Genomic DNA, 14,783 nt, shown 5'->3' with positions numbered 1-14,783 from the left:
GTTTTTTGGGGGGTGATGAGTGTTGGGGTTTTTTTTTTGGGGGGGGGGAGTCCTTTCAGTTAATAATCTGTATAGTTACAGCAGTAACCTAAATCTACAGATAACTCGTATAATCCCTTAATAAACACAGTAGCTATGTTGAAAATAGAGGAAATACTGCAAAAATTATGACACTTCAATCAAATGAAAAAATAAATTGCTTGCTTTTTCAGAATATTTGAGTTGGTTAAGTTTTACTCTCATAAATGCATCTTGAAAGTACATTCAGTGTAAGCATGTAAATTTGTAAAGTGGTGCATTCTGTATGTGTCAATCCTAAGTACTAAGAAGACATGGTTTCCAAAACCCCTCCACATAACTCTGAAACAGAGATAGTAAAACAAGGCAAACAGGAAGAACCTGACTGCATCCTTTGCAGCTAGATTTGTATATACAGTTATTTTGTGTAAATGTAATGAGAAAACTAAACTTAAATTCTGGAGTAGTCATTCATTCTTACAGAAGTTTAATGTAGAAAAATTGCTGCTAGCAAGGCCACCTACAGGATAAAGAAAGAGAAGTGTAGCATTTTACTATTCTTGCTCTTCTCCCTCAGACATTGAAGGAGAAATTGATGTTTTGTTTTGTTTTGGTTTGGTTCCAAATTGAAAAAAAAAATTAGTTTGATTTGAACTGAAATGGATTTTTTTTCTTGCGGGAACAAAAAACTTGAATACATTTCATTCAACGCAAAACAAAATGTGTTCAGTTTTGGGGGGGATTCTAACCATTTTGTAAGTAGCTAAATTTTTTACAAAATGGATTTTGTAATAAGTCAAGTTTCTTTCAGAATGGTTCAAACTCTGTTTTAACATTTAGTATCAAAATGGCTGAAATAGTTTAGACATTTTAAAAATTATTTTCCATTTCTTTTTCAGCTTTTGATTTTCAATAAATCTTGGTACCTCAATGAAGTGCTAGAAGACAGGAAGAAAGTAAGTGTTGTGCCAATATTTAAAAAGGGTGAACAGGATTTCCCAGGTAATTATAGGCCTTGTCAGCCTGCCATCAGTACCAGGCAAGATGATGGAGCAACTGATTCAAGACTTGATTGATAAAGATTGAAGAAGAAGGGTAATATAATTAATGCCAATAAACCTGGGTTTATGTCAAACTAACTTGATATCATTTTTTTAAACGAGATCACAAGTTTGGCTGATAAGGAACTAGTGTTGATGTAATAATTTAGACTTCTCTATGACCGTACAAGAGCAATATAAAAATAACATGGCACAAATTAAACTGATTAAGAGTTGGCTAACTGATAGGCTTCTTGTAAATGGAGAATCATCAAATGAACATGTTTTCAGTGGGATCCCTCAGGGATCAGTTTGTAGCTCTGTGCTATTTATTACAAGCAGATGAGGCCTGTTGTTGACTGGGCAAAATCATTTTGCATACATTACACTTATAGAAAAGTTCAAGAAATTAAATTTTTATTAATGGGCTTGCAAAAGGGAAGTAAAGGAACAGTTTTTAAATTTGTAGGATTTCAACCTCAAACATTATTAATTTTATTGAATAATTACCATACATAGTACATTTGAATCCCAAACTCTTAATAAGTGAAGAAAATTAACTAGTGTTGGTCAAAATAAATATCAAAATAAAAAATGAAATTGAAATAAATCACTGATGCATAACAAAACAAATATGAATGCCAAAAAAAGGTAACTCCTATCAAGTAAAGCTTTCATTACTCTTTCTGTAACTAATCTGAATTATTTTGTGATTTGTAATAGTAAAAACTTTCTTTGCACTAACATGACAGTTGAATAGGCAACTCATTTTTAATTTTGTTAGCAAATATTTTTATGAACTCGAATCATGATAGTCATGACTTTTATCCAATGAAAGCCAAAAATAATAATTTAAATCTTTCACCTAGCATATTCTGGTGTAAAAACTAGTGCATTTAGCTAACTTAAGTGACAGGATTGCTAATGTAAAATTTGGTATCTGTAGGTAATCGCACAGTGTGACTTTACTTTGCAAAAACAAATCCACAAACTCTTCAGAATATATAGTAGATGTTTATCAATGGCCCAAGAGAAAATTAGATCATTGTTGATAAAGTTGGCATTGTAAATAATGAAGAGGACAGGTCACTGATACACAGAGATCTGGTTCACTGGCTATATGGCTAATTATAAATTATGCTTCTGTGAACAAAAAAATATAGGCTTACTTATAGGATAGAGGACTCTATCCCGGGAAGCAGTGATTCTGAAAAAGATTTGGGGATTGTGATCAATAAAGCTGAACATTAGCTTCCATTAGCTGTCTCCAAAAGGGCTAATTCCTCCCTTAGGTGTGTGAAAGTTAATCTCAAGGACAGGAGAAGTAATTTTCTCTCTATTTTGCACTAATGCAACTACTGCTGAAATACTGTGTCTAGCTTTGTGTCCACAATTCAAGAAGGATGTTGATCAATTAAAGAGGGTTCAGAGAAGAGCTACAAAAATAATTAAAGGTTTAGAAAAACCTGCCTTACAGTGATGGAATCAAGAGTTTGATCTATTCAGTTTAACAGAGAGAAAGTAAAGGAGTGACTTGAGTATAATCTATATATATACTTACATCAAGAATTAGTATTTTATAACGCGCTCTTACATCTAGCTGAGACAGGTACAACACAGTCCAATGGCTGCAAGTTGAAACTAGACAAATTCAGACTGGAAATAAGGAGTAAAATTTTAACTGAGAGTAAATAACCATTGGAACAGTTTATTCACCATTACCAGCTGGTTTTGAATCATGATGGGATGTTATTTAAAACATATACGATAGTGATTACATTGGGGAAGTACTTTGATTATGTTACATGGGAAACTAGATGATCAGAATGGTACATACTGATCTTGGAATCTATATGAAACTGTTAAGCTATTTGCTGAATTTGATCAGAATTTATGACCAGTGATCCCCAAATTTACTATGTGCCCCCTAAAAATTGCCAGTCAGAGGCTATGTCGGGTTAGTTATAATTATCTCGGGTTAGTTATAATTGCAATGTAGAATTCTAATGGAAATGAGTGGTGGATAGCCTTAACCTTGATGTAGTGAGTGGATGCAAACAAATGAGAGATGTAAGGTTGATTACAATTAACTATCTATTGTATCCACTATGATTTTACATCTCAATGTAAAAAACATACCTCTTTTGCAGTGAGAACAAAGAAAATGATCTGACTACAAATTTGTTTATAACACTGTGTGGCATAAATGATTCATTCAGATCTAGTGAATACTTGAAGGCCCACTGCAGAATATCTTGGACAAATAGAACTTTGATTTCTAATCTTTGTCATCTTGCCTCTTCATCCTCCTCTTCCCACTCCCACCCCCTCCAACCTCCTCTGCCACTTGTTATGTTCCCTCTAGTTGTTGCCCTTTGAAGTTAATAGCTTGGTAATAGAACTGTCACATCAGAGGTAACTAGGTTTTGGCTTCTTTCTTGATCCCACTTCTCAGTTCATTTGAACATAGCAGTCTGGCTGGTTAAAATATATTAAGATACTATCACTTTTTAAACTAAAATCCAAACCTTTCAATTGATCTATTTTCATGGTACCACACATTCGTTGCCTACAGAAAATGATTAAAATGGGATCTATTTTACTCCGATTGGATCCAAATTCTGGAATTAATTTGCTATAGACAGACAAACACACTGACAATGGAACTGGATACAGGGTGTATTTAATTTTTAAATACAGTGAATCCTCAAATAAGGCAATAAAATGTGATGTTAAATTAGTCTGAACAAGATTTTAGATAAGCTCAGAACTCTTTGATATATATTATATGCAGGGTGTCCCTGCTATATGTCCAAGATACATTCCAAAAAGCGTGAACGTATAGTGAAACAACATAAAGCGGGGAATTTTTTTCCTGCAGCTGACTTCTATTTGTGCAAATCTTGTGTGTACGCACACAATGTAAGAGCAAGGAATGGGAGGACTTACCGTGCAACAGTTCCTACAAGTGTCAACAACATTAGTGGAGAACAGGGTGACGTATAGCAGGAATGCCTTGTACATAGGAAGAAATGGATCTATTTTGGGAAACAAAAGTATGTATATACATATGTTGTAATATGTTATCTTTATGTCTTACTAGTAAAATGATTAGCAGTAAAGAGGTTTGTTTTATAGTACTGTAAATGTTATCTTTGTCATTGTAAAAATTCTTACTGTGAGTTGCACTATTGCCAGTGTCAGCAGAAATTGTGAATGCTCTAGCATATACTAATAGTGTTTCACACACAGAACAGCCTAGACAGCACTTCTTATGGTCATAGGAATCTTATCTACACTAGAATGGTGAGATGTTTAAGAAAAATGCAGTATAAAACAAAAGAATTCAGTTCGTTTACTGACATTTTGGGTCCTGGCTACTGCTGCACTTAAGGGGAATGCAAGAAAGCATCTCATTTCAGAGGCAATGTCCCATTTTTTGATGTTTTGTTCTTAAAATGGTGACTGTGCACTTAAATCTGTACAGCACAAAGAAAAAGGAGTCTGTCAGGAAGAGTTTAAACACCATATGTCAGCGTTTCTCAAATGCGGCCTCTTGGGCCACATGCAACCACCACGGGCTTTTCTTGTGGCCACAACCTCCTGGGCAGTAATTGAGAGTGGGGGGAGCAACAGCCCCTCACCAGAGGATGCCAGTAGTGGCTGGGCCTTCATCCCCCTCTGAAGACACTCTGGAAAAGTAGGCAGTTGGTAAATTCCCCCCTTCCTCAGGTGGTGAGGTTGGGCTTCAGTCCTGGAATGGCAGACTCCAAGTCACAGGGCTTTGGGCTTCATTTGGGCTGTGGAATGTTGAGCTTTGGCCCTAAGTTCAGCCCACCCTGGCCTCTGCAGCCCCTCTTGCTTACGTGTGCTGCGAAAAGTTATATTAACAAACATACAAAAACCACTTTTCACAGCAGACTTGTATAGCTAGCAAATCTAAAAAAAAAGAATATTCAAAGAACCTTATTTGTGTTTCTACTCCGTTTAGGTTCAGTAAAGAATAGGTACAACTGTGCATTAGTATTATTAAGTCTTCCCCCCCCCCCCCCCCAAAAAAAACCCCTATATAGATCATTTGCAATGATGTGTAATTTTCCCTTAGGTTCCACCTGTAGATGTATTTTTTATATGTCTGGATTTTTTTACTTTAACTTCGCTTTATTTTTTCTAAGAACTTTCCCTTCTCTTCACATTTCCATGCAAAATGGTCCTTGTGACTATAAAGCTCCTTGCTTTTCTTGATTTCATTTCTGTATTTTGCTATGAGTTCTTTTCTATATTTTTTTCCTGAAATGCTTTTCCTAGGTTTTAAAATCTTAACTTTTCCCTGTTTGTGCCCAGTATTTTTCTTTCTCCATATGGATTGCCTCTAATTTTGTTTACTTTCAGTGGGATACACTGGAAACCTTTTAGTGTGGTGTGGGTTTTTTTTTTCTCTCTCTCCTCAGCTTTGTTGCAGCCTATACGCTAGGGGCAATCGGCCATTTGCCCCCACCCACGTATTCCTTCAATGAGCAGTCAAAGGGAACTTTTACTGCAGCCTGTATACCTGGAATCTGGTATAACATGTCAGCTTTTTGCAGCCTGTATACAACACAAGATGCTCCATGGCACACTGCAAACCAAAAGTTTATCGAAGTATAAGTTTTATATCTTTCTAGATCAAACATGTCACACATGGAATAGACAATGCATTTTTATTTTTAATTAAAACCTGTTCTGGAATGATTTTGTAGTCACATCACACTACTACAGAATTTTCAATGTGGCATGAAATTTAGCAAAGATGCAAAACCCAGAAGCCGTTACAACTGAATTTAGCTTGCGTTCACCACTCAGGTTATAAAAAAGTGTGACTATGCCTTTTAAAATATGCTTTTTAGTCTCCCAAGTGTAGGGCTGGAATAGGTCTATCCACTTATGATTACAAGTCATATATTAACAACTTGATCATTTTTAATTTATGCCGTTGTGGTGTAAAACATCTCCCTAACAACTTTTGCCATTTTTGTGATGGCATTCTAGATTTCATGTGCTTTATTTGCACACACATCTTTCTGTTAACTTTAGGGAGTGGGTTGGGAAAGGAATGTTCTATACAACACATTCTTCAGCTAGGCCATGTCTACACTGATGCTGTGTCTACATTGGCATGATTTTGCGCAAAAGCACGCGCTTTTGCACAAAAACATGCTGCCTGTCTACACTGGTGGGGACTTCTTGCGCAAGAACACTGACATTCTAATGTGTGAAATCAATGCTTCTTGCACAAGAACTATGATGCTCCCGCTCAGGAATAAGCCCTCTTGCATAATTGTTCTTGCGCAAGAGGCCAGTGTAGACAGGCAACATGAATTTCTTGTGCAAGAAAGCCCGATGGCTAAAATGGCCATTGGAGCTTTCTTGCGCAAGAGAGCCTCTTCACTGGCACAGATACTCTTGCGCAAAGGCACATGCCAATGTAGACGCTCTCTTGCACAAATACTTCAATGCAAGAACTCTTGCGTTAAAGAGTATTTGCGCAAGATCATGCCAATGTAGACGTAGCCGGAGAGTGAAAGTTGACTTAAGATACACAACTTGAGCTACAAGAATATCATAAGCTGAATTTCTCTGGCATTCCTATAGTGGGAGGTTGATGGGAGAAACTTTTCCGCTGACTTTCCTTACAATCCTGTGGAGTATCAGAGACAATGGGGGCACAGTCAGTGATCAAGATTAGCAGGTTCTTACTAGACCTACTAAATCAAACCCTGGAAGATCAATCTCTGGATCCTTCATCTCTGGGTATGTATAGATAAGGACTTAACTCTGTAAAGCTACATACTTAATTTTTATCTCAGAAAGAAGATTGAATCAGAAAAATGCAGTGAAATAGTATGCATGAACAGTCATTGTTATAGCATGCCTAGACAAAGTGCCAATAATTTAGGTAATGCATAGACTAACTGAAAATGGTGTAAAAAATACAAAGGATACAGAAAAGCATGAAGTAATGAAATGAAGTAATGATTTCCAATATGCCTTCACCATTTGTGAACAGAAAGAAAATGGCTGCAGGAGGAAAGAAAATGGTATTTGTACTCTGTAGAAGGGGGCAAGTGGGGTCTAGAGAATGTGGCTGACATACTACCTGGCCACTCTTGCCCTTTAGGGTCGATGTTTTACAACTGTGGGAGTTCTGACAGTCACACTGGAGGATGAGAGCTCGGAGATTCCTGTCAGAATCCCTAGTAATAGGTCACTACTGGAGACAAAATACTCAGCTTAGATAAACTGGTCTGATCAATTGACAGTTGAATTTTTTCAAAGAGCAGCTTATTTTTGGTTTCCATGATACTTAAAATAAAATGGAAAATCATAGCTAAATAATATATGCAGGGAATCTGCATAGCAGAAAAAGATTTAAGATATAGTTATTGCTGGCAACATATTAGACAGTCAAATTTATCCTAAGGTCCATAATAATGAATTTAAATTTCTTCTGTGTATATAAATATTTATAATTTATGAAATTGTTTTGATCACACTTCAGATAATAGCCATGGGTACATACTGAAAAGCATATGATTAAGGGATTTTAAATGCAAGATAGGGCAAGACTACAGTACAAAATAGTTATGCAGTATTCCAGGGCTACTCCTCATGACCCATAGGCTGCATGAAGCCCACAGCCCATTAGTTTACGGCCTGCTGTGCAGTTTGGGTTTATGTGGGGCTCAACATGTGTCCTGCAGGTGGGATCCTTTGAACATGGCTGCCACTGGGAACATGCTCTACACCAGCAAAGCATCTCCCAGGCAGGGTGAGCATTGAAACACACAAGTGGCTGGAACAGATGGGTACAGGGTGTTGGTGTTTCTAACCCCCAGGAAGGAGGTGCTGGGGCACTGTGGGAAGTGCTGGTCGCTTAGCCTTGTGGTCAGAGCCTAAGAGGTGCTGACTGGCTCACGCTGGCCATGTTTGGGTCCAGCACCAGGGCTTATGGCTTAATCTTTATATTCATGCCTGGCCATGTGAAAGAAGCTATTTGCATATATATTTGCATGTATATGCAACCACACTTAAGTTGTGGCCCTCTGAATGTGCTGTGAATATCATTGTGGCTTCCAAAGTTGAGTAGCCCTGCATTATACCATTCCCCCCATAATTAAATTACTTTTCCATGTCCATATGCTCCTTGTCCTCCAGTGTGCATCCTCATTACCAGCTATTACATCAATGCAGACAGCAGTGCACTGTAGACAAATATCCCACAGTGCAACTCACCACTATCTAGTATGTGCAGCGAGTTATATGGGCCCATGGTGCCCATGCTCCAACAATATTTAGAGCTGGGGGCTCTGCTCCCCCTCCTCCCTGGCCGGAGAGCATTCCTGGAGGAAAAGAGGGATTGTAGTGGGATGCCTGCAGCCCCGCTGTGACAGAGTGCAAGCTGGCCCCGCCCCCATGATTTGTGGCACATCCACACACTGCACCAGACAGGCGTGATGGGATGAGGAGGCCTCGCCCCTGGGTGGACACTGCAGTGAGCAGGCGTGGCGGGCCTGCCCTGCCCCTGCACCCTTGCAGCACATGCTCAGGCCACACACCAGGTATTTTAAATGGCGGCGCGGCAGACAAGAGGGAGGGAGTCTGCCCAGGCGGTGAGGCGCCCACCCTCCTGCAGCAGCCAGAACCCGGAAGGCTACCCTATGCCCAGACTCTGCAGCCCCAGAAGGAACGGGCAGTGGATGCCGGAGCGGCCTATACACCCTCAATGGACAGAGGGGCAGCAGACTCCAGCCCTGCTGTCCCGCAAACTGGAAGGCAGAAAGTAGGGGAGGGGGGAAAGCGGTGGGAGAGGAAGGGGCTTGTGCTGAGAGGGGCATGTCAGGAGAAGAAAGGGGAGGCACCAAAGGACAGTGTAGGAGAAACAAAAGCCAAGGGGCCAAGTGGAGACTGAGGAAAAGGACAGGAGGGGAGGTGTCAGTGTAGGGAAGAACAGGGTGATGCTGGGAGAGGAGAGGGTAAGGGCATTGAGGGCTAGAGGGGGGAAGGGAAGGTGCTGGGAGAAGGCTTGAAAGAAGGGGTGGGCAGGAGGAAGGCGGGGATGGAGCAAGTCATGGGCATCAGTGAAAAAGAGGGAAAAGGGGGCAGGAACAGTGAGGGAAGGGGGGCAACAGGAGGGTGCAGGGGTAAGGGAAGGTGCAGGGGCTGGGGGATTCTGGGGATGAAGCAGAAGGGCAGACATCTGCAGGGGAGGGACCAGCACCAGAGGAGTGATGCAGGACAGGTGTGTAGAGGGTGGTGTTAGGAGAGGGGGTGAGGAGGGGTAGCTCACATGATCAGAGTGGGGCTACTGGAGGAGTTGGCACAGGGGAAAGAGAAGGGCTGGTGGAGGGGGGCAGGTCTCAGGAGGGCTAAGAGCAGTGAGAAGGGCAGAAGTAAGGACAGCAGAGGAGGGTGAGCAGTTGGGGGGCAGCTGGCACCGGGGGAGCTGATGGAGCAAGGGGAGGAGACATGGCAGCAGAGAGAAACAGTAAAGTTTATAAGATATTTATTAATAACTTGGGTGCCACAGTGGCATATCCAAACAAGCCACATGAACTCAGTATTGGTGCACAACACAAAATTCATTCTGCTCATGGAAGGAAACTCAGGCTGTCTACACTGGCAGCTTCTTGCCCAAGAACATCTTGCACAAGGGTTCTTGTGCAAGTCTTGCATAAGAACATGTCCACACTGCCATGGGCGATCTGCGCTTTTGCGCAAGAGCATCCATGGCAGCGTGGATACTCTTGCGCAAGAAAGCTCCGATGGCCATTTTAGCCATAGGTGTTTCTTGCGCAATAAATCCCTGTGGAGCATCCACACTACCCTCTTGCACAAGAGAGTTTACACCTGTTAGAAAAGAGCGTAGCTCTTGCGCAAGACACCCTCTCTTACCATGCCATACTGTAAATTTCCTTGCGCAAGAGCAGGCGGGCAGTGTGGATGCTTTGCGGGTTCTTGCACAAGAATGGCTGTACTTGCACAAGAAGACATAGCCTTAGAGGAAACACTTCCCCCAGCCTCTCCATCCCTGAGTTAGTGGCGCACACAGTGGGTTAATGCCATTGCAGGATAGTTGTACGAGGGGGAGTTTGGTGGGGGCCAAACTAATCCCTGTTGGTAGGAGGATGGTGGGAAAAGTCCTTACAGAGGGGTCACATGACACCTTTTACTTCTGGTCATGTCCCCATCTTGCCCCGAGCGTGTTACCTCCAGAGGCCTGGCTAACCGCGGTCAAGGGGCGTGGCTAATGGGGCACCACCAAAAATTATATGAACCTGCTGCCCCTGCTATCTAGTGCAGGGTTTTGGGGAAAGGCTTGTGATGTCTCATTAGGGCAAATAAGTCATGCAGGGGTGACTGGGAGCATGTTCAATGTCCCAGAATGCAGTCCATTCCATAATTTTATCTGCATCCTGTAATGTTTTGCATCTCTTCTCAAAAGACCTGCAAACTATGCATCCGCCATCTCTGTAGAAAGCATGGATCCTGCACAGCTCTGTAATACTGTGATGAATGTTTGAAGCACAACACACCTGATCCTACAGTATTTTCAGAACTTCCAGAGGAGCACTGGGAAACATGGTGATTGCTTGGAGGCTAGTGTGCTCTTGGACATAGAAACAATTCACATTTGTTGTTGGCCTTCACAGGCAAGCTGCAAGTAGTGGAGAACTGGTTCTGTGCCAGAGAAATAAGCAATTGGGATCACATTGCTATGCAGATTTGGGTTGACGGGCAGAGCTTTCAGATGCAAAAGGCTACATTACTGGAAATGTGCGCTGCGTCTCCTGGCCCCAGTCTTCTGGTGCAGTGACACCAAAATAAGTTGCACCGTGAGTTGAGAAATTTTCAGTGGAAATCACTGAAAATTTGCAACACTAAATTGCTACATGAGTGGGAATCAATTTAGATCTGGGAAATCCACTTAGAGGTTAATGTGATGCAAGTGTACAGGGCCATCAATCATATTCTGCTATGAAAAACTCTGACTCTGGCCAATATGTATGACATAGTGGGTGTTTTTGCAGCAATGGGGTTACCAAACTGCGGCAGGGCAATAAATAGCATGTATATCCCCATTTTGATACCAGAACTCCTTGTCACAGAGTACATCAAAAGAACGGGATGCTTTTTCTATGGTATTACAAGCACTGATGGATCAATGGAGATGTACTTCCATAAACGCAAGATAATCAGAGAATGTGTATGGAATCTTGAAGAGCATAGGCCTGTTCTGAAAGCTGTAAACATACTTTCTTCCAGATCAGTGGATCACTATTGAGGATGTTAAAATGCCAGTAGCATACCTCAGAGACCCAGCCTACTCCTTACTCCTATGGCTCATAAAGCTTATACCAGCCACCTTGGCAGCAGTGAGGAGTGCTTCAACTACAGGCTAAGCTTGTGCAGAATGGCGGTTGAATGTGCCTTTTGGCCATTTGAGAAGTCATTGGTTTGGTTGCTCACAAGATTAGTCCTCAGTGGAAAAGAAATCCAATGGTTATAGCTGTCTGCAGTGTGCTTCATAATATCTGGAAAGCAAAGATGAGATTTTATTCTGGGATGGATAGATGTCTGCTGATTTTGATACTGGGCTATAAGAAGAGCTTAATGGGGAGTTTTATGGTTCAAGGAGGTTTTGAAAGCCCATTTTGATAAATGAGCCATAATAATGGATATTGTCTTGTACTCTGCCTGAGTTTGTTTTGTTTGGTTGGGGTTTTCTTTTTCACCCTGATGCGAACCTTTTACATTTCAGATGCATACATTGCTGTGGTTTCTGAATGATGTGAGAGCCAGTCAGCTTATACAGTGAACTAAGAAAGATGAATTAACTTTCCATAACTAGAATTCTCATCCAGACACTTGCAAATATACATATTTATAACCAAATGAAATGTTGTAAATACAAGGAAAAGAACCTTGAAAGGGAAAGAACTGGCATTTTCCGTTCACTAACACATACCACAGCCATGTCTATCACAGAGCAGTGTATGTACGACTGTGATTGTACTGTTCTTCAGTAAAGTGGTAGGGGTAGTGCGGTCCTGGACACCACATGAAATGAGAGAAAGCATAAAGTCATACCGTTCTCAGTGGGATGCAGAGGGAGGTGAACACAGAACTTTTGAACCTGAAGACCCAACAAGAGTGTCCAAGATTTCACATGCATCTGATGAAGCGGGTCTTTTCCCACGAAAGCTTATGCTCCAATAAAACTGTTAGTATATAAGGTGCCACAGGATTCCTCGTTGCTTTTGCAGATTCAGACCAACACGGCTACCCCCTGCTACTTGACTCCAAGATTTCTGTTTGCCTCTTGAGTAATGCTAGCATGTGCTGCAGCATACGTCTCTTCTTGTCCTGTGCTCTTCTTTTCTCTGCTTTGTCATTCTTTCTGAGACGCTGATACTCCAAGCCCTATGTTTGTCTCTGAAGAGCCAAATGCTTGTGGGATCTGTTGGAACATGTAGTCCCCTCCTCTCTTCCTTCTCATTTTACTGAGCTGCTTCACTGATGTGGATGAAGAGACTCTCAAGGCCAAGCTGCAAAAGATACAATGCGCAGAGTTACTATTGTGAGTTTATTCTCACGATAAAGGGAAAGGATGTGCTGAAATCACCCCCCTTGATCCACACAAGTTGCAAGCACTACATCCTCACTTCCTAGGGATTCACAGAGCAAGCACAACAGCAGTCCCAGCCATAGACTGTATGTGACTGTAGGAAGTAGTGAGTTGGGACAATAGTGGGGAGGTAGCTCACAGGCATAAGTGCAGGTGGACAGGACCACTGAACTGAATACTGGCACACTTTTCCACAGACAGCGATGATTTTAAGTGATATTTCACTTCTGAAGGTAACAAAGGCTGAAAGGGAACAGTTCCCACATGCATATGACTGCAGACCAGATATGTATGCTGGTAGATGGTGTGCAGCAGCAGTGCTTGCTGAAGTAATTGCTCAGTATTATGGGAAAGTGTCTTAAAGTAGCCTTCTCCCAGGATTACAGACGGCCTTTGCAAACCTTTCCTTGAGATCTCTAGGGAAGATTTATGGGACAGCCTGGTGTATGTTAAAAAAAAAGGGGGGGGGAATGAGACTCAGACAATGACTCTACCTTTCCTGGTTATTTTATTATCTCTTTCTGATTAAAATGAGGAAGGGCCCAGATGTATCCCTGAAATATCAAAGCAAACTGCATACCTAAGGAGAAGAGTCGTCCTCCTTTGTCAGGCTCATCTGTACTGGACTATAAGGATTGGCTCAACTGCTCTGGAGTCAAATAGCTCCTGGCTCACTTCACCAGTGGATCCCCCTGGCACTTGTCCCATATTCTACTCCTCTTCCTCATGCAACACCACCTCCTCACTCTTCACTTTGGGGAGCCTGTGACTCCATCTTCCCTGAAGTATCTAAGAACTCTTTTGTGGTGGTCAGGGGGTTTCTACAAAGAGAGCATGCAGCTCTTTATAAAAGCGATGTGTCTGTGGCTCTGCATCAGAGCAGCTGTTAGCTTCCGTGCCTGCTGGTAAGTGTGCTGCAACTCTTTGGCTTTCAAGTGGCACTGCTGCATGTCACTCTTGTAGCCCTTCTCTCCCATGCTGTGAACAAGCTGTTCAGAGGTATCAACATTTCTATGGCTAGATCAGAGTTCTAGCTGGCCACTAGATAGTGAAGTTCAAAACACTGATCAGAGTAGTCACCGTTGGGACATTGTGGGACATTTCTTGGAGGCCACTAAAGTTGACACAAGTCTCCCTAACTACACCTCTCATGGAGGTAGAGATATTAAGTTGGCACAGCAAGCAAGGTACATTGGTGGGAGCAAATTTTAGTGGAAACAGAGTTAGGTGGACGTAAGCTGCCTTGCCTTTTCTTAACCCTGTAGTGTAGACTGGGCTTTAGACTGCTCTGTAAAATACTAATATAAAGTACAATACTTATATTGATAAAATACAAACTTTATATTCTTCATGCTTACAATTCTGTAAAAATAGACTAATATTTTAATTTTCTTGTAATAACTTTTGTCTTGTACAGCCAGACAAATAAAGCCTTTCAGCAGAATTATATTAAAGGACTAATGATTTTTGCTGAAAAAAAGATAATCCGGATAAATTAAGAACAGATGCTGTATATCCATCATTGCATGATAGAAACATTTGTTAATTCTGTTGATCATTTTGTTGAGCATGTCATGAATTTTAAACTGGCAGATTTACAACTTCTATGACTGTCATGTATGTGTGCATATATACTTCCTTATTACTGACAATGAATCCAGACATTTTAGATCTCTGGCCATTAGACTAGGGGCAGGGACTTTGCTTTATTATTTTTTCTATAAAGTGCCTTGCACTTTACTTGGATACAGCATAAACAGTAAGCAAGAAGCATCCATGAGTCTGCAAAACTGTTAACATTTCCCAGTGTCAGTCCTCACAGCTGCTAGTTCTATTGCTGTGGTGTCACCAGGGCTGCACTCGGGTAGCTTTGTGCTGTCCTGAATACAGCAACTTACATTCCAGAGCAGTGAGAGGGAAATGTGTTTCATGCTGTGTATGCTTCCCCATTTCTTGCTCTTTCTAGCTGCCCTAGCAGCCATTTTCTGCAGCAGGTTGCTATAAATTGTGACCACTCCCTTGTTTTTGCCTTGAGCGACATATGTTGTTATATTTACCTG

General features: G+C 41.4%; 1 protein-coding gene across 11 annotated transcripts in view; it reads left to right on the top strand.

Moving 5' to 3' along the window:
• The window catches only part of ATF2 (activating transcription factor 2), a 102,160-nt gene extending 97,058 nt beyond the window's left edge, over positions 1-5,102 (top strand). For all 11 annotated transcript variants that reach the window (XM_075933682.1, XM_075933683.1, XM_075933672.1 and 8 more), the window contains one exon: positions 918-5,102. In XM_075933682.1, the coding sequence (XP_075789797.1) occupies positions 918-1,094 (177 nt within the window). In that variant the 3' untranslated portion in view covers positions 1,095-5,102. The remainder of the gene's footprint in view (positions 1-917) is intronic.
• Positions 5,103-14,783: the final 9,681 nt, after the last annotated feature.

The sequence above is a fragment of the Pelodiscus sinensis genome, chromosome 7, assembly GCF_049634645.1.
Source record: "Pelodiscus sinensis isolate JC-2024 chromosome 7, ASM4963464v1, whole genome shotgun sequence".
NCBI classification, from domain to species: domain Eukaryota; kingdom Metazoa; phylum Chordata; order Testudines; family Trionychidae; genus Pelodiscus; species Pelodiscus sinensis.
Note: the sequence above shows the minus strand (reverse complement) of the source record. Positions and strands in the feature narration are given on the sequence as shown.